This window comes from Myxine glutinosa, chromosome 11 (assembly GCF_964187855.1).
Source record: "Myxine glutinosa chromosome 11, kmMyxGlut1.1, whole genome shotgun sequence".
Classification (NCBI taxonomy): Eukaryota; Metazoa; Chordata; class Myxini; order Myxiniformes; family Myxinidae; genus Myxine; species Myxine glutinosa.
In genome coordinates, this window is record NC_136271.1 from 76,869,542 (window position 1) to 76,895,270 (window position 25,729).

At 46.2% G+C, this 25,729-nt stretch overlaps 1 protein-coding gene across 7 annotated transcripts in view; it reads left to right on the forward strand.

The window, feature by feature from the left end:
- The window catches only part of LOC137436789 (regulator of G-protein signaling 17), a 226,688-nt gene that overhangs the window by 178,507 nt on the left and 22,452 nt on the right, over positions 1 to 25,729 (forward strand). For all 7 annotated transcript variants that reach the window (XM_068130890.2, XM_078786803.1, XM_068130888.2 and 4 more), the window contains 2 exons: positions 6,900 to 6,986; positions 7,503 to 7,737. In XM_068130890.2, coding sequence (XP_067986991.1) covers positions 6,900 to 6,986; positions 7,503 to 7,737 — 322 coding nt within the window. The remainder of the gene's footprint in view (positions 1 to 6,899; positions 6,987 to 7,502; positions 7,738 to 25,729) is intronic.

Sequence of the window (25,729 nt, forward strand, 5' to 3'; positions counted from 1 at the left end):
TCCAGTCCAACATTCCTTCACTAATGAGACCAACTGTCATCCTGTTCCCTTGTGTCCTGCCTTTTATTGTGAGTGCTGCCACTTTCTGCACATCTTTTGGTCTTGTCCTCCCAATTTCCATCTTGATGCTTTTCTTCAAATACTGTTCCTATTTTGACTCCATCTCTGCTCCATCTCTTAACTTCCCTTTTTATTATTATTCTCAACACTTCAGCTGGAGTAACACTCTGGGCTGGGTCTATTAATACGAATGATGTTCTGCTATGATTTTATCAAATGATGCTTCACCCAGATTTTGCAGACAATTGTATCTCTCCAGAAGAGTCCAGAAGCACCAATGACATTGCTTCAGAGCATTGCTTTTTGATTCTAATTACCCATGACCTGGAATATTACTTTCATTCAAACCAGGATATTAAAGTTCTGCAGTAGCTTCTTGAGGAGCCACTCCAGATTTTCACTGAATTTGGCTCACGGTGTCTGTTTTTAGTCTGTGGGCAACCTCTCGATGCAACCGACAAGGAAATGAGTTTATTTGGCATTGTTGCATACAAGGGCCCAGAGAATAAGTGATTAAGGACAATCATTAATCTTTTTTGGTAGAAAGATGTGAAGTTGGCTTCTTCTGTCTGCTTTGTGATTGTGGGGTATTTGACCTGATCTGATAATTTGGCTGGCAGGATAGCCTAGAGTAGAGGTACGCAGACGCGCCTTTGAGCTGTCTAGTCTGGGTTTTAATCTCGTCCCAGCTTTAAACTGTCACCCTGGTGTTTCTCAGGTAGGGTGATTCATCAACGTGTGCGTGTCCATCAGATGGACATGAAGCTCAGTGTCCTGTCTACTAGCATTATCTTGTGGATGGCAAAGACCTGGGGTACGTTTCGTGAAGGGGCGGTGAGTTACCACGGGCATCTGAAATAAATTCCAAATTTTCTCCACCTTCAGTCTCTTTAGCTTTCATTCCGTGTCAGAGTGGTGATCTGTCTCAGATTGTAACCTCATTTCAAACAAGCGTTATGCCTAGGTCCCCCGTCGGTGAAGTGATGTGAGTTGACAAAGTGGAAGACGCAAGGCGACCATCTTGGATTTTGACGTGGCGACGCAATTTTCAATAGCGTCTTCCTTATGCGTAGATACACCCACACACCAGATTAGAAGTTAGTAGTTCGTTTATTTTTCAAGATATTTCGCTCACAAGGTTCAGACATATATATGGTGGCGGCCATCTTGGATTTTGACGTGGCGTCCCAATTTTCAATAGCGTCTTCCTTATGCCAAGATACACCCACACACCAGATTAGAAGTTGGTACTTCGCTTATTTTTCAAGATAATCCGCTCAAGGTTCAGACATACATGGCATCAGATATACATGGCGGCGGCCATCTTGGATTTTGACGTGGGTTGCACCCACACACCAAATTAGAATTCGGTCCTTCGCTTACACACGCACGCACGTCCGCACACATGCACGGACGGACGGACGCACACACGGACGGAGGGGAAAACCATAGTCCCCCTTTCGCTCCGCGGTGTGACGGGGAACAAAAACTGCTCAGGCGCAATGGATGTGTGCGTGTACTCACGATCTGAAGATTAAATGAACGGTGAGCTGTTGAAGTCTTTCACCTTTATTAATTATAGGTTTGTGAATCCGTGAACTACCAGTTCAGTGCTCATGCCCCACCCAATTCCCCTCCCACCACACTTGTTGGCCCTCGCCTCTCCGACAAGGTCTGAGAAGGGGACATTAAAATGAGCTCCGTCCGACCGATCATCCGTCCATGTACTTTTGTGTACGTGCTTTTTCAGAAACCGTTGAACATTTAGCTTTCAAATTGCAGATATCTATTCCTCTTGACATTATCTCAACCTGATTAGATCATTGCTGTGATTGGCTGAATTCTGTTGCAATAGCAACCATCATGGCAACTTGGCTTGTGTACATAGTTCAAAAACCGTTCAAGATTTAGCTTTCATGTTACACAGATCTATTCATCATACCACCCAAAAGGTGTGGGACCCAGAGTATCGGCTCCTTGTTTCAGTTGCACCAATACCCCCACCCCTTCCCTCTTTTCTCCCCTTTGCAAACCAACCATTCCCATGTGTATTAGGTTTCTTTCTCAACTTGCAACAGACTTCAGTCCCTTTTTTAAGATTACCTTGCATGAAACACTGGATAACCTTAATTTGAATGCAATCACATGGACTAAAACAGACTAAAACAAGATTCCTTTTTAAAATTGATCTTTTCTTTTGATATTTTCTACCCCCGTTTATCCACCCCAAATCAATCTCTTCAAATTCTGTTTTCTTTCCTGAAAGTCATTGTAGTGTCCATCTTGTTTATCCCGTGTACCCTGCCTCACCCCCTCTCTCCCACAGATCTCCCGATGTCCCTGTTCCCTACTGTAGTTGTGCTTTCCTCTCTTCCCTCCTCCTTGTCTGTCACTCCCATTGTTATATGTTCTATGTGCTTGCTCTTATACGAGCCTCGACTTAGTATACGAATTTTTTTTTTAGTGTATTTGTTGAAAGAGGGAGGGATGATTGATCAAAAACTGTTGAAATTGCCATGTGGTGAAAAGGAAGTGTTGAGGAGATAACTTGCTGAAAGGAGGCGACCCTGGCTGCTCGGAACTCTGTTTCTTGTGTGTGTTGACGGCGCTGGTTGTTAAAACAACGCTGACGTGGACATTGTAAAAAAAAATAAAAAAAAGTGTCACGAGAAACAGCCATTCATGGCAGACCACTGCAAAGGAAATTCCCTGGTGTTACCTGATGCTTCCTCTTATCCATTTGCTGATGCTTTTTGCCTTAATGTTGTACTAGAGTACAATCGAAACTTGTTCCTTTGTTCTTTCTTTTTTTTTCTTTTTTTTCCTCCTCCATTGATTTGGTTTTTGGGGGAATGTTGGATCAATAGTATATCCTTGCTTGAAATGAGTTGAGTTTTTTTAAACACTAGTTGAAACTAGTGGAAGAGCGCAATGACAGAGAGTTGAAGGCGTCATTTTGAGGATGTCATCGGTGCATTGGGATAACGAGATGAACGAAATGGAAGAGCGAATGACGAGGGAAGGAAACGTAGCAATCTGCAACTAAAATAAGTGGGTGAGGAGAGGGTCAATGGGGGTAGAAAATATCACATGTAGGAATTGAGGATGATCCGATGTAGTGGTATGTTGCCAACTTGATGCTCCATAGGGAAGAGTGGGATTCCACAAAGTTCCTCAATCATGCTGCACTTCCTTGTACAAGGTTATTGTATTGTTGTTTCGAGTTTTGCAAGGAGGTTGTTCCTGGAAGAATGAACGTGACCGGGAAGGATGGAAGAGCAGAGGGAGCAAGATTGAAGGAGAGGTGTTAGAATACAGAGGCCACCAACAGCGAGATCTCAGGAATTTATTCTTTACGACTTTGTTTTATTCAACAATGAAATGGTTTTGGTGGGACTATAAGCTTAAATGAACTGCACTCTTACATATTGTCCCAGAAAGTATTGATTAGGAAAGGAGATGTAACAGTAACGGCATCGTGGATTGCTTGTCGTGCAGTGCAGCTTTACTTGAGGAGGTACAACAATAACAATCTACGACTATGACAACTCCAGGCCAGGCCTGACATTCGAATGAAGGTGCTTTGGGGAGGAATTTGTCATTTCTTCAGGGTGCCAGCAATAACTCACCTTCTCTTTTCGAGAGATACCATGGCTTCTTTAACATCCACCAATGCCGAGTACTGGCAGCGGGTCCTCCCAGTTAACCTCCCTCCATGGATGGCAAAACACGTTGATGAATCGCCCTGCATGTGAAACACCAGAGTGACAGTTTATAGCGGAGCCGAGATTCAAACCCAAACTACACATCTCAAAGGTGAGTGTGCGTACCTCTACGCTATCCTACCAGTCCTGTCTTTGACCTACATGTATGGTAGGGTGGTCCAAAAAACATCGATCTCTCCGATTTTGATGCTCTACTGGATTATTGTTAGAAATGGTCTGAAACATTCACCCACCAAATATTTTCGCTCAATTCCATCTAGAAACTCATACACACTTCAATTGAAATATGGCGTTTCTCACCAAATTTGGCTAAATGAGAACAATCCAATAGCAACCTAGGTGGAAAATGTACATGCACTATTGTACTAAGCCATTTTGTGGTTCATGACTTTTTGCATGCGCTTGTGCCTGTGAGTGTGAAATCATCATGGTCGAAACATGTTTGAAACATGTTCATACATGTCTGACTCATGTTTCGACCATGAGGACTTCACAGGGGTATGTACCATCAATGACATTATTTAGGAAAAAAATATTTCTAAAGTCTTTGTAAGTCATTAAAATTGACCAAAATGACAAATTTATATGTTGAGTGTGTATGAGTTTATAGTTGACTCAGATGCAAAATGTTTTTTGGGTGAATGATTTAGACCATTTCTAACAATAATCCAATAGAGCATCAAAATCCAGATATAAAAGTGATTTTTTTGCATTTTGGACCACCCTAATGTATGGTAAACAAAATGAGCAAATTTTACTGTGAACCTTGCGCTTCTGTCTCCTTTTTAAATGTACTGGTTACCAGGAGTCTGATTTTGGTCTGATTTAGGATACCTTGATCTTGAGCACAACCTCAGTGTGTAGCCTGAGGACTCTGCAGAGTTTTATAACCGAGTTTGTTTTCCCTGATGCAGTTTATTCCGTTAATATTGTTGAAGTAACAAACGCTTGGGATTGTGAATAATTTTATTTACCGTAGTTGTGATTAACTTGCATCTTTAGTCCCTGCACTGTTTCACGAAGATCTCAAAGGAATTGCACTCTTCACAGGCTGGGATTCCGCAAATGAAATTGCGATAATGGTTCAAGAATCCACTCTTACTTAAGGGTGTAGTACTGGTGAAAAATTGAGAAAACTACATAGGTACCTTTGAGAGGCCTTTACACAAAAACAAAGTCAAGTTAATATCTAATTTTCATTTTTTCTTGAAAGATATAATCTTGGCTTTAACTCAGACCAGTTTCAACGCTTCTTTGTCATATTACATGCATATAATTTGCATAAATTAGACCGTCAATAAAAAAACAAGGAAAAACAAACAACACATTTCTACTTCTATCTTCTATGTCACCTATCATTCTTTTCACACAAAACTTGGTACATGTATTATACATGTGTTACTCTACTACCTGATGAGAGGATTTTGTGAAATTATGTCAAATGTTCACTAATTAGCTAATTATGCCAATTACCAGATAAAACTTGGTTGTCCTTCAATAAATCCACAATGGCTACTCCTATAAACAAAAGCCTTCATCATTTTAAAGGAAGTGATATTCTGAATATACTGTTCAAATTTCAGCCCAAAAGAATGATGCAAATTAAAGTTATAACAAATTTCATGCAAAATATTATATTGAATTGAATTGAAATTTGAATTTTTCAATAATTAGGGGTACTTCTATGACCTCTAATAGCATGATTCTTGTTTGTAAGACTATAAGGAAACTGTTAAGCTAAAAAAAAAAAAAAAAAAAAAAAAAAAAAAAAAAATCGCCTGTTCACCAGTACTACACCCTTAAGTGTTTTGTTTGGTTCTTCTTCATGAGCACTTCTCTCATAATTACGGAATCCCATTGACCAAATCCCGACACTATTTGCTTTGTCGTTTCTTATTGTGATTGTAACTCAAGTAAAAGGACATTGATGTCTCTTAATGTCACCTTCCTGCATGCAATAGCTATAGGTTCCTCCATGGCTCGTAGATCGTTGTGTTTTTATTTTGTTTGGAGCTGCAAATCGTTTTCCTGAATGTTACTTTTCTCGTTGAAAAATCACTGTTTACTGTTTGCTCGAGCCATTAATGCAGTTGGCAGTTGCATTCTTATTCATGGGCATTGCGAATGTATTGCCGCTCTTCAATTTAGTAAAAACTTGCTCTGAATTGACACCGTTAGGCAGTTTGAATGTTTGAGAAGCATGTATTTGATACATGTATTTGATATGTATTTTTGTGATATGATATGTGATATATGATATATATGATATACAACATGCATTTTAAGGCCATTTTCCCTGCAGGAGCGGGGGTTAGCCATGATATATATGATATATGATATGATATGATATGTGATATGATTTGATATGATATGATATATTTGATATGATATTTTTGATATGTTTTTGATATGTATCATGTATTTCATACATTTGAAGCATGTATTTGATAGGTGATCTGATATTCATATCGATATAGATTATAGAAGGACATGCAGAAGTTAGAAAATAAGAAGGATCTAATAATTCAAGATGGCGATGTGTTTGATTGATTGACACAGTCGTTTGGTAGTTTTGGCCATGGCATCGGCCCACTACGCTTCTGGTTTCAAAAACAATGCAATTTTAAAATTTCTACAGATGAATGAAAACTTATGGAGCAAAGAGCTTAACATTTTAAGGATTCAATGCTTCACCCTGCTGGCATCATACCAATCTGCAGTTTTAGTCAAATGTGATTATTACAGGAGTGAAACACGGGACCCAGAAAATATGCAGCGGTGGTCATGCTACGATCCCCTGCTTCTCTGTAGGAACCAAATTGCTGTGTTATTTTATTTTGGTAGACTTATTTTCTTATAGTTGAGGAACTAGGCCTATAGGTTGTCGAGACGAGGACAATAGGGGACATTGACCAAATCAGCACAGTATATGGGAATTAAACCTGGGATCCCAGGGCATCTTGATCCTTGGGTTGAGATGGGAATAAATACAGGCCAATGCTTAATGTGTTTGCATACATCTATCTTTTTGAATATGCTGCATGATGGTTTGGTGAACATTGGGAAGTTAAAGTGAAAAATGGACATTATGCACGTGAACCATGTCTCCCGCAGTTTGACGGTGGGAAATGATGACTCGAGCAAGAAGCGTCGAAAAACATCTTGTGAGCACATGGAGATGCTCCAGAATCGGGATGACAGGTTGGAAAACTGTCTGACACGCAACCCCACGTATAACTCCAGCACTAGTCGAACCATCAATCATGTCTTTACGTATCCAAAAACACCATATTTAAACTCTATACGGTCACGGCTTATTGTCATCCACATCCCTGGAGATGCCAGCGCAGCAAATTAGTTCCCATCTTTGGCCCAAGGGGTTTAGGATGCTGGTGTATTCTAATTTGCTTTCCTGAATTACAAAGCAGCCATTTAAGCTGCTCTGGATCTTTTTTTTTCATGATCTTATTCTTTGCTGTCTTTGCAACAAGCAGCGTTCTGTCTTTCCATAACCTTCACGGCAGTGAATTTCAATGACTTGTGCTTCCTTGAGTTTAACATTCCTTACATTATTCCTTACTTCTTTGCTCTAAAAGTTACAACAGTGGTCTATTGTGATGTCATCACCACCACTTTATGTTAGTGCTTGTTTGAGATCCAATGAAAAAACAAAAAACATTGAGGCATTTTCTTGAGGCACTGTAAATGTATTTACAGCGTGGTGCCCACGATAACCGAGGCCCTGTCATGGGCACAGTCTTTCGACAAACTTATCCGGAGCGCCACAGGACGCAACGTCTTTCGAGAGTTCCTGCGCTCAGAATATAGTGAAGAGAATCTGCTCTTCTGGCTTGCCTGTGAGGATCTGAAAGAGGAAGTGAGCAAGGTGGCCATCGAGGAGAAGGCCAGAATTATATATGAAGATTACATCTCTATACTTTCTCCCAAGGAAGTGGGTACTCACCGCAACTCTTACTTTGTACATCTGTTGATGATATCGGATCATGCTTCCTGTTTTGTCATTGTCTGTCTGTACTGTTCATCTTTCACAAATGTACACTTTCGTGTTTGGATATCTGCTCTTACCTTTTCCTAGTTCCCCGTCTAATGTCTCGCTCACAAGCCGGGCCGTAACACAGATGCATAACACTCGATTGATTTCACTCAATGTCTCGACTATCATCAAATTATCCTATCCACACACACCTTACTGTATAAACGTTGTACATATTGTTTGTGCACTCATTCATTGCTCATGTTCAATTTGAGCGCAATCCAAACACGAAGTTGGATCAGATGTTAACATGTTCTTGAATGTTCAACAACTAGATATAGTTAACCTAGTGCTAACCTATAATAAGCCATTGTGCTTATAAATTACAATATCAGGAAATGTGTTTTGGAACAGCCCTTGAAGACATTTCTCATGCATGTGTTGCGATATTTCACAAGAGACTTGTCATTTCAGATAGTTTCTTGACATTGGACATGCTCACTGTGTACATCAAAGGAATATTGACTCGTCTTTTACAAACTGGGTGGTCAGGCTAAATGCATGTACGACATTGTTGCACGCCCGGGGGTCGTGAGTCGTGACCACCCACAGAACACACTAAGCTGACTAAGTCATAGAGAATGGCAACCCCAGTCCATGGCACAGAGCCAGTTGTGGGCCGTTTTTCTGAATTTGTTTGACTTGAATTTCAAAGCATTTGACTAACTACGAGTGAAACAGGATCCTGCCCAATATGGGTAATAGAAAACGGACTCTTTATTTACAGCTACCAAAATACCTGCCCTACGGGCTGTCTTGGTCCATGCATGCAGCACGTTCTTCTGACACGTACCTTAAAACACGTTCTTCTGAGATGTACCTTTATTTGGGTGGGTTATAGGCAACTGACAGCTCACCCCCGAAAATAAAATATCAAGAATAACTGCATTGTGGTCACAGCCTGCAACAAAATCCGGTAACGGGCCGATTGGGAAACGTGCATTTAAAGCACCCTAAAAAGATGAACAGCACATATAATGCGCTATTAAAAGATTAACTTGACACCTCTCATCTATGTCAGCCTCCACCACTGTTATATCAGAACGAGCTGATTTGTCACATGGTCATGGATGGTTTAACCCTAACGGCGCCGTTCAGGTACATAACAAAAGTACATAACACTATTTTTGATAAAATCTGACACTCCCCTCCCCCATGTGGTGGTATGGTTTAAATCACGAGTTAAGCACATTTTACTCAGTTGTGGAAAAGGTAACAAAAGACGCATGCAGACCGCATCGTGAGTAACAATGCCAAAGGAAATCGGATGATGTTTAACACAAAATAACCACAAGAACGACTTTAGGGGGGGGGGGGGGGGGGGGGGACAATAGTGTACATGCTGATGGCTTTATTAAACCTTACTAATTGTTATTCGACATATCAGATTTTTGGGGGTCCCTCATTGTGAATAACACTTGATCCAAACAAAGCCATTGGAAATATGATGCAGCAAACCCGGGCAGTGTATAATGGGCAGAGGTCTGATGTCTTAGGCCTGCCATAAATTTACCTGGGTGCCATGGTGAGTGGTGTCGAGCGCCAAATGTGGGTCTGGCAGCTATCCAAGCCATGGGTGCACATTTCATAAATCGACCCCCAACAAGAACCACAACAACAACAGTAACAACAACCATGCGGAGCTCTTGTAGACCCACTGGGTTACATGCATGAAGCAAAAACATGCCTTCTGCTTGTAATTCAAAAGACCTCACTGCATTGGAAAACGTGAGGCCAGGCCCACTGTGCTGAAAGGGTGGGTACTTGTAATACCCACTCCCACCTCGAGGTGGCGCTACACAATACACATTTACATGGAGAATTTGTCCCTGCCCCCACTTCCCAACCCCCCCCCCCCCCCCACCCCTCTCCACCCTCCTCCCTTCCCAATCCCTCCCCCCAAGACCACCATCAAAGATTAAAACACCCCTATACATTAATTAGAATCATGCTGTCCCTATGTGGCAAATCTAGATGTAATCAGGCCAGAAATGTAGGTGGAGTAGCGCAGCAAATGCTTACACAGTACACACACACACACACACACACACACACACACACACACACACACACACACACACACACACACACACACACACACAAACACACAAACACACACACACACCTTAACTAAATTATGTTAAGCCTCTACTCAACTCTGCAAATGTGCAAACCAACAGTTAACTAAAAATGCATCTGCCTGATCTCTGATTTCTGAGACCAGGATAGTAGTTACAGTGTGTGGCCATGTTGAGACGTATGGAGTACATGATGATGGATTTGATGGTGTATTGAGAAGTAGATTCAGTTTCAACTAATGCAACAAAGGCAATCTTGAAGAGAAGACTACATTATAAGATCTGTGCAGCAACATGGTGCTGTAAAGATTGACGTCGGTCATGCGGGGAACACTTCCACCTTGCTGCTAGGAATCATCCCAGCACGATGGATCGCTGAACAAGAGCTCACAAGCCTTGCAGAAACACCACACCCCAGCAAAGGATGCTTCAGATAGACTGAAGATGAATGCCGAGCCTCTCAGAACATACATGTTTTGAAGAGAACCCCTCCCTCCCCCCTCTCCTTACCCACCTTCCGTCCACGAATGATGCAATGTGGTGCAATCCTCCTGAAACCACTTCAACAACATCTGCTTCCTCTGTCTGTCGATATCCTTTGCCTCTTTTCTTTTTTTTATACAATGTTGAGGCTCATGGAGAAGCTAGAATGCAGGATCAGGACTGAGCAGAACAAAAACAGTTGAAAGAGCTCGTCTTTCTCAGTCTATCTCTGTCATCGTATTTTATACCTCTTATACCAAGCTGGTCTATCGACTCTCGGTCCATTTACATGGCTGCCCATTGCTCCAGTGCAACAACTTGTTCAGGGAGCATGTTGCCACTTGCCTGGACAAATCCAGTCCATGCCATTGTCCAACTATGATGCCTGATTCTGATCCATGATAAGTTGCTGGTTACATACCGTTCTTATTACGATTACTACGATTACACTGGTCAACAAAATTTTAAAAGTTTTATGGTTCTAGTATATTTTGAGGTGATTCTAACCAACATGAACCTGTATATTCCGATTATGATATCTAATTTTCTCTAGCACATCCAGTTTTTGAGAACCAGTATACCATAGGAATATCAGCCACAGCCGAAATTCGGGTCAGATTCGTCTTGTACTCACCAATCAGGACTTTGTAACGAGACTATCTGAGTTGGAAAGCGTTGCTTGGGATAGCTTTGTGGCTCTTGCTAACAATTACTTTGGAAATATTCGAGCACCAAATTATGAAGAGCTTGTGGACAAGATGTTGAAGAGTTACCAGGCGCTCGGTGCTCGAATGTCACTCAAGATACATTTCTTCCAATCTCATCTGGACTTCTTTCCACTAAATCTTGGCGATGTCAGTGATGAACATGGAGAAAGGTTTCACCAGGAAATTGCTATCATGGAGACTCGATGTCAAGGCCGATTCAATCCAAACATGATGGGTGACTACTGTTGGACTTCACAGCGTGAAAGTGATTGCTCCTACAAACGCAAAAGTAAAGTTCAGAAGCACTTTTTATGTGATGTAAATAAAAACTTTAAGTTCATATTATTTTTTGTGACAATAAATAGACTTATTGAGACTTGATCAAGAAATTCGCATGCTCTAAAGATTTTTAGAACACTTATGATGTACTACGTCAAGGTTACGTGATAGCGAAATTTTAAGGTCAGATTCAGAGTCGTGGGCACCAAGTTAGTTAGAAACAGTTGAAAATATGTCAGAACCTATTTGGCTGTTGACCAGTGAATTATCCACCTAATTTGAACATCTCTACTGTTTCCTTAACTAATATTGCAAATCCTAAACAATTCTATAACAAAATAATTGTGATGTATACTCATTTTCACAACATTCTTGATAGTAAGTCTTCTTCTGTGAAGAAGAAGTGTCACATTCATTGTGACTTGTCGGGAGACATGCATAACAAGTCTCTCCAGGAGAGATCAACCCAAACAAAAACAACATAGTCGTATCGTACTTCTATATTTGCTGCCTTTGATTGGACACAGGAATGGCAGAATACACAGACTTGGCATTTAATATGGAATATATTTTTTGTGGGAGTGAACTTACTTTTCAAGATGACTTAGAACCAAAAGTTCATTGGAATTATGTTGAAATTATTCTAGATTTTGTTAATGTGACCTTTAAAAGAAACAAAAACCACATTTGACATTTCGAAGCAAATAAATTGATCCTTGAAAGTGATGTAAACTGATATCGAACTCAATTCACGGACAGTACTGTGTTAAACTTCTGTGCATTTTCCAGAAGTATCTCTTTATTTTGCACATTAGCCGAATTTTTTTTTTAACAAAAACAAAAGTTAAATTACGACTGGGATTACCGACAGTAAAATTACAGTTCAGTACTTCGTGTAACCCCCACGAGCATTCAGGAGAGCATGTACATGTTGAGGCATGCTGTTCACGAGATTTGCCAAGGTTTGGACAGGAATCGCTTGCCATGCAGTTACAATTGCCTGCTGCAATTCACGCACAGAGGCAGGCTGCTGGTCCAAGTTGTCGATTTGACGCGTTAATTCTGCCCACAAGTTCTCTATCGGATTCATATCCGGGGACATGGCAGGCCACTCCATATGCTCTACACCACGGTCAGCAAGAAAGTGTTGGATCATGCGAGCACGATGAGGCCGTGCATTGTCATCTTGGAAGACAAAGTTTCCTCAAAAGGCTGCATGAACAAATGGAAGCAATGTTTCTTCCAGAATGGCCCTGTGCTTGAAATGGTTCAGGTTTCCATTCAGAACAACCAGGTCAGTTTTGCCCCCTGCATGAAAAGCAGCCCAAACGGTCACCCCACCACCTCCAGCTTGGACTCTTGGCACTATACAATCTTCGTTGTAGGCTTCATGCACTTGTCTGCGCACTCGGACGCGGCCATATTGACAATAGACCAGAAATCTAGACTTGTCACTGAAGATCACGTGATTCAAGTGTCCTGGCTGCCATTGACGGTGCTCTCTGGCCCACTGCAATCGGCGTTGGTGGTGTTGTCTGGTCAGACGTGGCTTTCTCAGGGGACGCTTGGCACGATAGTCTGCTTGAACCAGTCGTTGGTTGACTAGCCTTCTGGATACAGGCATATTTGTCAGTTGCTGCCACTCAGACCTAAGCCGATTAGCTGACTTGGTACGGCCATTGCGGACTAACCGGTGCAGCTGGCGATCATCCCTCCTTGTGGTTCTGCGGGGACGTCCTGACCTCGGTATTGGAGCAGGGACACCCCTATGAGCATTTCGTTTCAGGATCTTTGACACCTGACCTTGAGTGATGCCATACTGCCGAGCAATAGCATGCTGTTTCATGCCGGAATTTCGTAAAGCCACCACTAAATGACAAACAGCATTGTCAAGTTGACGGACCATCTCCAAGGGAAGCGGCAATAACTTTTGTAGACGTGCAGCAGTTGTTTTCCACTAATACAGAACGCAACAACCCTTATATACCCGATTGTGAAGCCAATCGTCAAATGTACCTGTCCGTACATTTTGTCACGCCACCTGTGATATAATCCTGTTATTGACTTCTTGCTGCGACAGACAATCAGTGACATGGTTCTTTTAACAAAGAAATCACCGAAGCGTAAAAGAAACTCACCAGATTGATATACCGAGTTCAGAAAGTAAACCCAAGTCAAGAAAAAATATATATTCCATATTAAATGCCAAGTCTGTGCATGGATATGTCCTCAGGACACAATGGTGTTTATCAAAGTCCTTGCGGCTGTGTCAGGGTCCGCTGATATACTTTCATCAATCAGCGGAGTTCTGCTTTTTGAGTCAAAACGTGGTTCATATTGTGTTGATTAATTTCGATTTTTCTTTATCTTACCATTTGGTTATTTTAAATAGATTTTTTAGTTGTTATTTTGAGCAGTTGCTTTTAATCTGGGGCCTTTTGTTTCCTCCGGTGGACAGAGATTATGTTTTCACCCCTGTGTTTTGTCTGTCTGTCTGTGAGCAGGATATCTAAAAAAGTTATTGATGGATTCGGACGAAACTTGGTGGATGAGTTGGTCAGGTGACAAGAACAAGCCGATTAGATTTGGGTTCAGTTTTTTCTTTCTTTTTTGGGGGGTGAGGGTGGGGGGGGGGGGCGAGGAGGCGGAGGGCTCTGCAGTGGCGTAACGACCCGTCCATTGTAAACTTCCCTGCGATCAAACAAACCACCTGTCGTGGTGCCCTGACATCCTCAATCTTTGGGAAGAATTATTTTTCTTCCAACACAAAATATTATTAATGCAGGTTTCCACTTTTTCTTCACTTTTCACCAGCATTCCTGTCAATTTCATCAAATGCAAATGTAGCTACTTCAAAATTTGAAATATACAGATGTGTATATATATATTTTTTTACATCATCTAAGCCTCGTAGTGGAGCTAATGCACACGCACACCCACATAGATATACAGACAAACATATGCGACACTGCACAAGACTCGAATGAAAAACAAGACCAATACAGAGGAATTTTCTCTCCATGGATGCCAACCTATGGGGATTCTCCATGCTATATCCCTCTTTTTTAAATGTTGAACGTCAAGCAAGGAAGCAGCACGTACCATTTTTGAAGCCTTTGATATGACCCGGCCGGGGTTTAAACTGCCGACCTCCCAGACTCGCAGCGGATGCTCCAACCAGTACATCACCAAGTCTCGTAAATTCAGATTATCATCGGTTTATTTGGGTCAAGTGAAAGCATGCATGCATAAATCCCGTGAATATAACATTGTCTATACAAATGAGTATACAAACAATGAGTTGGCACCATGGCAATGCCCTGGCATGCACTGCAATCCTCATGTGCCAACTACGGTTATCAAATACCCTCACTGACTTTGTCTCCCTTCTTGTCGGTTTTCCACTTCTTGCTTTGATGATTTACGATGGATTCTCCAACATACGTCCTGCCACAGTTGTGTGGTTGCAATATATTGTCGCGCGAATGCCCTCGGTTAATACCAGGGGCTCGCGGATGGCCAAACGAACTTAAATGGAGGCGATGATCAATTACGGATTTTGACTATGCAAGCAGGGGAGGAAGAAGGAAGAGGAAGAAGTGGCGAGCTCTTACCTGTAGCGATCTCACCGGCAGCTCCGATCCTGTAGGGAATGAACTCAAACGAACACAGGGGTAAAATGTACGAGAACGAAATATTTATTACGGAACCCGAGAACAATGGAACGCGATGATAAAAACTAAACCCCCTTATTGAGCGCTCTTACACACACACTTCAAATACACACGATGGGAGAACGAATTAAAGGAACTGTTGTTTGCGCGTCTGTGCTTATCTGTCTGGATGTGCAGCATCCGTCATCCAACGCGGCTCCGGTTGGCGCGAAGAAAGGCCTCGATGTGCCCCTCGTTCACGCTTTGCTAGGCCCCGAGCCACCCGCTCGCCCCAGTCTCGTCTGCTCAGCGGCATGCCTCGCTCGCCCTCTCATCGGTCGCACGCGAGGTCCTGTTTGCTTGTAGCACCAAGCCTCACTCGTACGCTCGCACCAGGAGAATCGACGGCGCTCCAACGCCCGTGTTCAAGCAGGCAAATTTACAGATGGCGCAGGACGAAATGTCCAAACGGAACAAAAACAAAGGCTGAAGGAAGGTCTGGGAAGGGCAGGAAACCAAAGCGAGAGAGAGAGAGATAGATCCAATTGCCGGCCTGCGAGTTGTCTTGTCACTTGCGGTCTGTCGTCAGCTCCCAGCTCTAATCAACCAGTCCCTCGCTTCTTTGTGGTCTTTCCCGCCTTCCTACGTCACCGGCCCTTGCGCTCTAATCAGCGACCTGCTTTTAAGTAGTGGTTTTGCGCCTTCCACACTGATTGGCCGAGTGTTCGCGCCTTCCGCACTGATTGGCCGAGGTGTCAACGGCCGGTGGCCAATCAGTGTGCCACTTCCTTTCACCTTCCTTTCACCAATCAGTGGCCAGCTTCTTACCCCAACCAATCACACGTTCTCCTGGGCGTGGCTATTGCTTGTTGGTCCTTTCAAAGTCATTGTGGTGGCGGGGAATTAATTAATGTGTGCACTAATGAATCTATCTACTGTATATGAGTGCGTTGCCATAAGGGACACTGGGTTGCTCACAGAGGGAACGGCACACGAGGGAATTTTACCCATAATCCCTGTACTATTTAGCATGCCCCGCCCCCTCATGGCAGGGACTCAGAAACACACTTATTCTGACATACGGCTAAACATAGAACTTATTACAGGTAGATTCCCTATCACGACAGTCAAGTACCTACCTATGCAGATCTACCTGGATCTAGATATTCCTCTACCCCTAATTCATAACAATATCCTTCCAGAAGTTACAAGAATGCTGGGATAAATGTTCCACTCAAAACGAGTATTTTCCAGGGATATCTCCCACTAAACTCTCCTTATTATTCAGTTTCCATAATAAAACCATTCTAACTAAAAGAAACTTTGTCCCTTATTGTGCATGGTAGTTAAATAGATATTAATATGCCATGATAAAAGCAATTATTTATTATAAGACTGCGTTAAGAAATATAAACTTGTCAAAATATCACAAATACACAACACATGTTGGTAAAGATGCGTACCACAAAAACCACAAGAAAAGGAAGGATATAACGAAATGCTTTACAGGTGGAACACCATTGGGTAAGTAAAAAAAGATTTGTGGGGTGGTGTATTTCCCCTTATACACACACACATACACACACACACATACACACACACATATACACACACACATACACACATACATACACACACACATACACACACATACACATACACACACACATACACACATACATACACACACACACATACACACACATACAAACACACACGTATCCACTTACGCACATACACACACACACACACACACACACACACATACACACACACGCACACACGTATACACACACACACACACATATACACGCAAACACACACACACATACACACGCACACACACACATATATATATATATATATATATATATATAGATATATATATATATATATATATATATATATATACATACACACACACATACACACACACATACACACACATACACACACACACGCACACACATACACACACACACAATAATACACACCCCAAAGCACATGCACCACCTTGCTTGTACATTCCCCTGCTCTGTACTTTTCAGTTTAATTAATTTAACATTGATCCACTGTCATGGCTCCCATTGAAATTCCTGGAAAACTACTACAGTATTTTTTTTAAGCAACCTTCTTTAATACAACAACATTCTTTTTATAACAAGGGAGCTCCAACCAGACTTATAACTCCAACCAGACTTATATTTAACATGAACATGATGAAAGGCACCCTGGGATATTTTGCGTCCACCAACTAATGCTAGCAGATGGGACACCCGGCTTAAATCCATCTGAGGGCCGGTGCACTTTGTAATGGAACGACCGTCCCGTGAAACACCAATTTGACAGTTTCTAGTTTGTCAGCAATCAAACTCAGACTTGACAGCTCAAATGCAATTGTTCTACCTCCGCAATATCGTGGCGGATCGACACTTCCTCCTTTCGATGCAACCTCTAATTCCTTTATCCATATTGCTGCTTGATACTGTACTGGCTGCTTAAGGGTGTAGTACTGGTGAAAAATTGAGAAAACTACATAGGTACCTTTGAGAGGCCTTTACACAAAAACAAAGTCAAGTTAATATCTAATTTTCAGTTTTTCTTGAAAGATATAATCTTGGCTTTAACTCAGACCAGTTTCAACGCTTCTTTGTCATATTACATGCATATAATTTGCATAAATTAGACCGTCAATAAAAAACAAGGAAAAACAAAGAACACATTTCTACTTCTATCTTCTATGTCGCCTATCATTCTTTTCACACAAAACTTGGTGAAGTCATGTATTATACATGTGTTACTCTACTACCTGATGAGAGGATTTTGTGAAATTATGTCAAATGTTCACTAATTAGCTAATTATGCCAATTACCAGATAAAACTTGGTTGTCCTTCAATAAATCAACAATGGCTACTCCTATAAACAAAAGCCTTCATCATTTTAAAGGAAGTGATATTCTGAATATCCTGTCCAAATTTCAGCCCAAAAGAATGATGCATTTCCCAAGTTATAACAAATTTCATGCAAAATATTATATTGAATTGAATTGAAATTGGAATTTTTCAATAATTAGGGGTACTTCTATGACCTCTAATAGCATGATTCTTGTTTATAAGACTATAAGGAAACTGTTCAGCTTAAAAAAAATAAATAATAATAATCACCTGTTCACCAGTACTACACCCTTAAGTGTTTTGTCTCTAGCTAATGCTTGAAATTATTTCCTCATTTGCATACCATAAAAGCTCTCCATTCACAAAATGACCCTCCAACTCCATTTATTTTCCTCCTCATTATAACCTGATCCTTCTCAACATTGAGTGATACCTGCGATGATGTGCTGGCCCATTGCACCAATTCACTTCGCCTTTACGGCCTTCCTTTCCTGAAAGCTTCTCTTTACCTTTCAACACACATATTTAAATATCCTGTTCATCACTCGTACTTGTAGATATTATTTCATTGCAATAATTATGTCTTTGCATCAACTGTTTAGCAAGCCTAATTGCCACTCTTTTGTTCCGCTGGTTCGTGTCTCAACTGCCCACACATGTGACTGTGTATTGTAAGAATGGATATTGCAGTCATTGTTTTTTTTACTGCAGAGGTGATGTATAAATATATTTGCCAAGTTGCTTGTTTTCCATTGCCAGCTCTGGTTAAACGTTCATTTGGCTGATAAAGCGGCAACAACCTTGCACTGCAACGAATGTGTTGCAAAGTAATTGCAGAATTGAACTGGATGTTTACTTGGGCTGTAAATCGTTCATGAGGGAAGGATTATAAAATCTAGATGACAACCAGCTTTAGTTGATGTGTGTGTCATTTGTACTTATTGTTTCCTTTTGTGGTCAGCTAATTTGTGTGATACATCACACTATAATGAGTGTCTGTGGAATCGAGTCGTTTTCCACTTTTTAACTTATTGTTATTGTCATCGTGCGCTGTCTCTCCGTCTCCTATTTTTACTTCTCCAGCCAACCCGCTAGTCTGATCCGGCTGAAACTTGGCAACAAAGTTCCGCTCCTGACTGGTAACGGGGATTGCAGAGATCATTGGACCCTGGTGTTGGGCTAGCGGCTAGGGTGCCGGCTTGGGATCCTAGGATCCTGGGTTAGAATCCCGGTCGATCGCTGAATTAACGCCAGGGGGGTTGACTCAGCCTGTCATCCTTCCGAGGTCGGCTAATTGAGTACCAGTTCACTGGTAATTCCCTGTTTGTCGTTAAAGGCGACAAAAAGGGTTGGCGGCAGAAAGGGCATCCGGCCGTAAAACATTGCTTCAAAAAGGGGACCGAAAAACAACAACAACCACGGTCTCCGAAAAAGGCCAACCCCCGCAATGGCCTCTAAAGGTGGTTTTTATTTATTTATTCTGGTCACGTGACCAAGTAGGTCAAAATGGCGGACTTAGTAAATTCCTTCAAAAATCTTCTCCGGACCCACCAGTCAGAATGCCACCAAATTTAGGTTATAACATTAGGTTGGGGCCCACATAAGCTACAGGTCCATTGGTCCGAGTTTTTATTTTTACTTCCTACATCTTCATATCACTTAAATGCAGTACGTTATATATGACTATTGTTTGTGCATGCTTCAAATTAATGTAAACATGAAGTCAGATCAGATGGCAACATGTTTCTGAACGTTCAACAACAAGATATTGTTAACCTACGAGGAATTGTGGTTATAAATTACAAAAAGAGGGAAAATGTTTGGGAATAGAGTAGAAATTTCTCATGCATGTCTTGTGATATTTCACAAGAGTCTTGTCATTTCATGTTGTTTCTTGACATAAGACATGCTCACTGTGTACATGTCACTACAAGTTAGGAGGTGGATATGAACTAGGTTTGTCATACCTTTAATGTCCACCGACTAAAACAGGAAGCAGCACCCATTCATGACTGCAAACCTCCTAACTGGTTATCAGCAGGGCAGCGACAGTGTTCATGTGGCAGACAACATTTGTTGCTAACAGGTCATGCAGCAAGTGCTGTGATGGGACTCGATCTGTGTCCTGCTGTCTCGTCAAGTGAGAGGGGTTCGATAAACAGTCACGTGAACACCCCATGTAAAGTTTGGACTTTTTCAACATATTTCAACATACAGCTATTTGATCTTCATTTCGACAATATTGATAGATAAAGGTGATATTGTGGCGGACACAAAAGCCCACTGGCGTGGTGACATCATTCCACGCACCAAGTGGGCGGTGGCCACGCCCGAGGGGTAGGCGTGGCCTCATGATATACACCGGGCGACCAGCCCGGAGGAGTTCAGTGTTACAGTGTAGTCTTACAATAAAGACGTTTACATGTTACCGCTTGTCCGCTTCCTCCTTGCTCACAAGCAGCGCGCGTAACGCCGCGCTTTACTGGTGACCCTCGACGTTGGATCTGCCGGAGCGATCCTTCCACACGCGACGCCATCGCCATGGCCGCCTTCGTCAAACTTCCGGAATTTTGGGAGGCTCAGGCCGAAGTCTGGTTCGTCCAGGCCGAAGCCCAATTTCAGCTTCGGCACCTCACCGGCGATGACACGCGCTACTGCCACGTCGTCGCCTCCCTCGGGCCCGGCACGGCCGCTCGAGTTGTGTCCGTCCTTCGCCACCCACCGGACGGCCACAAGTACGAGGCACTCAAGCGGCTACTCCTAGCCACGTTCAGCCTCACGGACGACGCACGGGCCGACCGCCTCCTGGATCTCCCCGAGCTCGGTGAGACGCGCCCGTCGGTCCGAATGGACCATATGCTGTCACTGTTGGGCGACGAAGCCCCCGGTTCGCTATTCCGGGCGCTTTTCCGTCGCCAACTTCCAGCGCAGGTTCGCCTCGCGTTGGCCGGGACCGGGCTAACGGAACCCCGAGCATTGGCGGCCGAGGCGGACAAGTACTTCGCCGCTTCGGACACGCGGGCGAGCGTTGGCGTGGCCGTCACGGCCTTCGACGCTGATGTTCCACAGCATCATCTTCTACAGCACGCTGATGTTCCACAGCATCATCTTCTACAGCACGCTGATGTTCCACAGCATCATCTTCTACAGCACGCTGATGTTCCACAGCATCATCTTCTACAGCACGCTGTGGTTCAGCAGCATGCTGATACGCACCTCGTGAACGCCGCCACGCCCCGCCCACCGCCGCGGCGAAAACCGCCACCGCGGGGAAACCCGTCGACTCCACCGGCCTGGCGGAGCCAGCCGCGCTCCTCCAGCTCCACCACCTGGTGCTGGTTCCACGCCAAGTTCGGCCACGAAGCTCGGCGGTGTCATCCGCCGTGCTCCTTCAACGGGTCGGGAAACGCCCGGGCCGGCGCTCAATTGTGGCGATGAGCGCCGGCCGTTCGAGCAGCCTGCTGTTCATAACGGACACCTTCTCCGGGCGCCGTTACCTGTGCGACACGGGAGCACAGGTGAGTGTCATTCCCGCCGGCACGTCAGACAAGCACGCCGCGGGTGGGGGCCCCGCGCTGCTTGCCGCGAACGGGACGCCCATCCGTACGTACGGAAAACGCTGCCTCTCTCTGCGGTTTGGAGGGCAGGTTTTCCGATGGACGTTCGTCACCGCCGACGTGCCCATGGCACTGCTTGGCGCGGACTTCCTGTGCGCTAATGGGCTCCTGGTCGACGTCAAGCGCAGACGGCTTGTCCAGGCCGAGACGTTCAGCTCGCTCGCATGTGCGTTGCCAAGCTCAACGAGCGGCTTGCCAAGCGGCTTGCCGAACGATTCGTTTCCGGCCACGTTGGTCTGTACGCTTCCGGCAGCGGACGCATTCACCCGCCTCCTCGCCGGCTTCCCGGCCCTCACGCGGCCCACCTTCTCGGCGGGGGCCGTCAAGCACGGGGTGGCCCATCACATCCCCACCGTCGGGCCACCGGTCTACGCCCGGGCACGCCGCCTCGAGCCGACGAAGCTGGCGGTGGCAAAAGCGGAGTTCGCTACCCTGGAGCGACTCGGCATCGTTCGGCGCTCAGAGAGCGCTTGGGCGTCGCCGCTGCACATCGTGCCGAAGCCCGGCGGGGGATGGCGACCGTGCGGGGACTATCGCCGTCTCAATGACGCCACGACTCCCGACCGCTACCCCGTCCCCCACATTCAGGACTTTTCCGCCCGTTTGGCGGGCAGGTCCTTCTTCTCGAAGGTGGACCTCATACGCGGCTACCATCAGGTCCCCGTCAGGCCGGAGGACGTCCCGAAGACGGCGGTCATCACGCCATTCGGACTCTTCGAGTTCCTGCGCATGCCCTTCGGTCTGAAGAATGCGGCTCAGGCGTTCCAGCGACTGATGGACAGCGTCCTGCGCGACTTGGATTTTGTCTACGTCTACCTGGACGATATCCTCGTCGCCAGCGCGTCCCGCGAAGAGCACCTACGCCACCTCCGCACGCTCTTCGAACGCCTGGGCCAGCATGGCCTGATTGTGAACCCCGCAAAGTGCCGGTTCGGCGCCGCCACAATCGATTTTCTGGGGCACCGTGTCACCAGGCACGGAGCCGTCCCCCTGCCGGCCAAGGTGGAGGCGGTGAAGGGGTTTCCGCGCCCCCGCACGATCAGAGGGCTGCAGGAGTTCCTGGGCATGGTGAACTTTTACCATCGGTTCCTGCCCCGTATCGCCCAGCTCCTGCGCCCCCTGCACGAAGCTCTCCGAGGTAAGCCGGGCAAAGGCGACGTTACCTGGACCGAGCAGATGGACACGGCGTTCACGGGCGCGAAGCTCGCTTTGGCTAACGCCACCATGCTCGCGCACCCGGCGCCCGATGCACCGATCGCCCTCACCACCGATGCCTCGGACTACGCAGTGGGCGCGGTGCACGAGCAATGGGTGCGTGGAGCTTGGCAACCGCTGGCGTTCTTTAGCCGGCAGCTTCGCCCGCCCGAACGCCGTTACAGTACCTTCGACCGCGAGTTGCTCGGACTTCACTTGGCGGTCAGGCACTTCCGCCATCTGCTCGAGGGCCGGGCGTTCACTGCCTTCGTCGACCACAAGCCGCTGATCTTCGCGATGGGCAAGGTCACCGAGCCGTGGTCGGCCCGGCAGCAGCGTCACCTCTCGGCCGTGTCCGAGTACACGACGGACATCCAGCACGTCACGGGGAAGGACAACCCGGTTGCGGATTGCCTTTCCCGGGCCGTCGCCCACGCAGTCCACCTCGGCATCGACTATGCCCGGATGGCAGCGGACCAGGCCGCTGACCCCGACGTCCAGGCCTTGCGGACCGCCGTCACGGGCCTCCGCGTCACCGAGGTGCCGTTCGACGGCGCGGGCGCGGCCCTCTTGTGCGACGTCTCCCTCGGGCGTCCTCGCCCCATTGTGCCCGCGGGCTGGCAGCGCCAGGTGTTTGACGCCATCCACGGCCTGTCCCACCCGGGCGCGAGGGCCTCCCAAAGGCTGATCGCCGACAAGTTCGTCTGGCATGGCCTCCGGAAGGCCGTCCGCGGCTGGGCCAGGACATGCCTCGCGTGCCAGCGCGCCAAGGTGCACCGGCACACCCAGGCCCCGTTGGCCCCGTTCACGGTGCCGGAACGCCGGTTTGACCACGTCCACGTGGACCTGGTGGGACCTCTGCCCCCCTCGCGGGGTTTCACCCACGTCCTCACCATGGTGGACCGCACCACCCGGTGGCCGGAGGCCGTGCCCTTGGCGTCGACAACGGCGGCCGATGTCGCGCAGGCTTTCATCGCCACCTGGGTCGCCCGGTTCGGCGCCCCCTCAGACATCTCATCCGACCGCGGCCCCCAGTTCACCTCGGAGCTCTGGGGGGCGGTTGCGCAGGGGCTCGGGGTCCGGCTGCACCGAACCACGGCCTACCACCCCCAGGCTAACGGCCTGTGTGAGCGATTTCACCGCTCATTGAAGGCCGCGCTCCGGGCCACCCTCCGCGACGGCGGCTGGGTCGACAGGCTCCCCTGGGTCCTGCTGGGCCTCCGGACGGCGCCCAAGGAGGACCTGCGCGCATCCGCGGCGGAGTTGGTCTTCGGGCAACCGCTGCGGGTGCCGGGCGAGTTCCTCCCCGACTCCACGGCACCATGGTCCGCGGCACAGCAGCGCTCCGCTCTGCAAGAGACCGCCCAGAGGTTCGCCCCGGTGCCAACGGCATGCCACGGGCACCCACCGACGCACGTCGCCCCGGAGCTTCGCACGGCGGAGTACGTCTTCGTCCGCCACGATGCCCATCGGACACCACTGCGGCCCCCGTACGACGGGCCTTTCCGCGTGCTGGAGACCGGGGCGAAGCACTTCACCCTGGACATCGGCGGTACTCCTGACCGCGTTTCGGTAGACCGCCTCAAGCCGGCCCACCTCGATGTGGACCATCCACCGCCAGTGGCCCGACCCCCACGTCGGGGCCGCCCTCCTGCGGGCAGACCCCCGGCACCGCCCAGCCCCGCCGCCACGGCGCCCCCCGGTCCTGCACCCATCCCAGGGGCAGCCAGGGGCATCCCACCTGGTATCCCTGCACCCCGGACGCCGCCGATCGCCAGGGGGCGCTTCGGCCGGGTCATTCGACTGCCCCACAAACTGGCCCTCCAGGTGCGCGGGAATTCTGGGGGGGCGCGTGTGGCGGACACAAAAGCCCACTGGCGTGGTGACATCATTCCACGCACCAAGTGGGCGGTGGCCACGCCCGAGGGGTAGGCGTGGCCTCATGATATACACCGGGCGACCAGCCCGGAGGAGTTCAGTGTTACAGTGTAGTCTTACAATAAAGACGTTTACATGTTACCGCTTGTCCGCTTCCTCCTTGCTCACAAGCAGCGCGCGTAACGCCGCGCTTTAATATAATATAACAAATATCATGAAACATTTACATTTTGTAATCCATTGTATAATTTAAATAAACATAAATGCAAATTTCGCATGTGGAAAAAGTAAGTACACCCCTACATTTATCACTACTTAAAATACCTAAAATTAGAATCAGGTGCACCAACTCAGGTGCAAATGATTAGAACATCGTTAGAGAGGATCTTGGAGGAACCTGTCTTATTTAAACCTCAGACATTTAGTTTGGTTTGCTCTTTGTTGTTGAAGTGTGCGGCGTCACCATGCCGAGATCAAAAGAGCCCTCTGAGGCCTTCAGAAAGAAGGTTATAGATGCCTACGAGTCTGGGAAGGGATTTAAAAAGATCTCCAAACAATTTGAAATCAATCATTCGACTGTCCGGAAGATCATCGACAAGTGGAGAACATTCCAACCAACTGCCAACTTGTTCAGGCCAGGCCGCCCCAGCAAGTTCAGTCCGAGAGCAGACTACAAGATGCTGAAAGAAGTCTCTGAGAACCCCAGAATGTCATCACGCGACCTACAGGTAGCTCTTGCCACTGTTGATGTCAAAGTGCACGAGTCTACCATTAGAAAGAGGCTGCACAAATTTGATCTACATGGGAGGTGTGCCAGGAGGAAACCTTTGCTGTCTAGAAAGAACATCAGGGCAAGAGTAAAGTTTGCCAATGAACGCCTAGGCAAAGACCAGCACTTCTGGAACAATGTGCTCTGGACAGATGAGTCAAAGGTGGAGCTATTTGGCCACAGTACCAGAAAACCACAGTACCAGAAAAAAAAAAAGACATGTTTGGCGAAAACCAAAGACACCATTTGACAACAAGAACCTGATACCAACTGTAAAGCATGGTGGTGGAAATATTATGGTTTGGGGCAGCTTTGCTGCATCAGGGCCTGGGCAGCT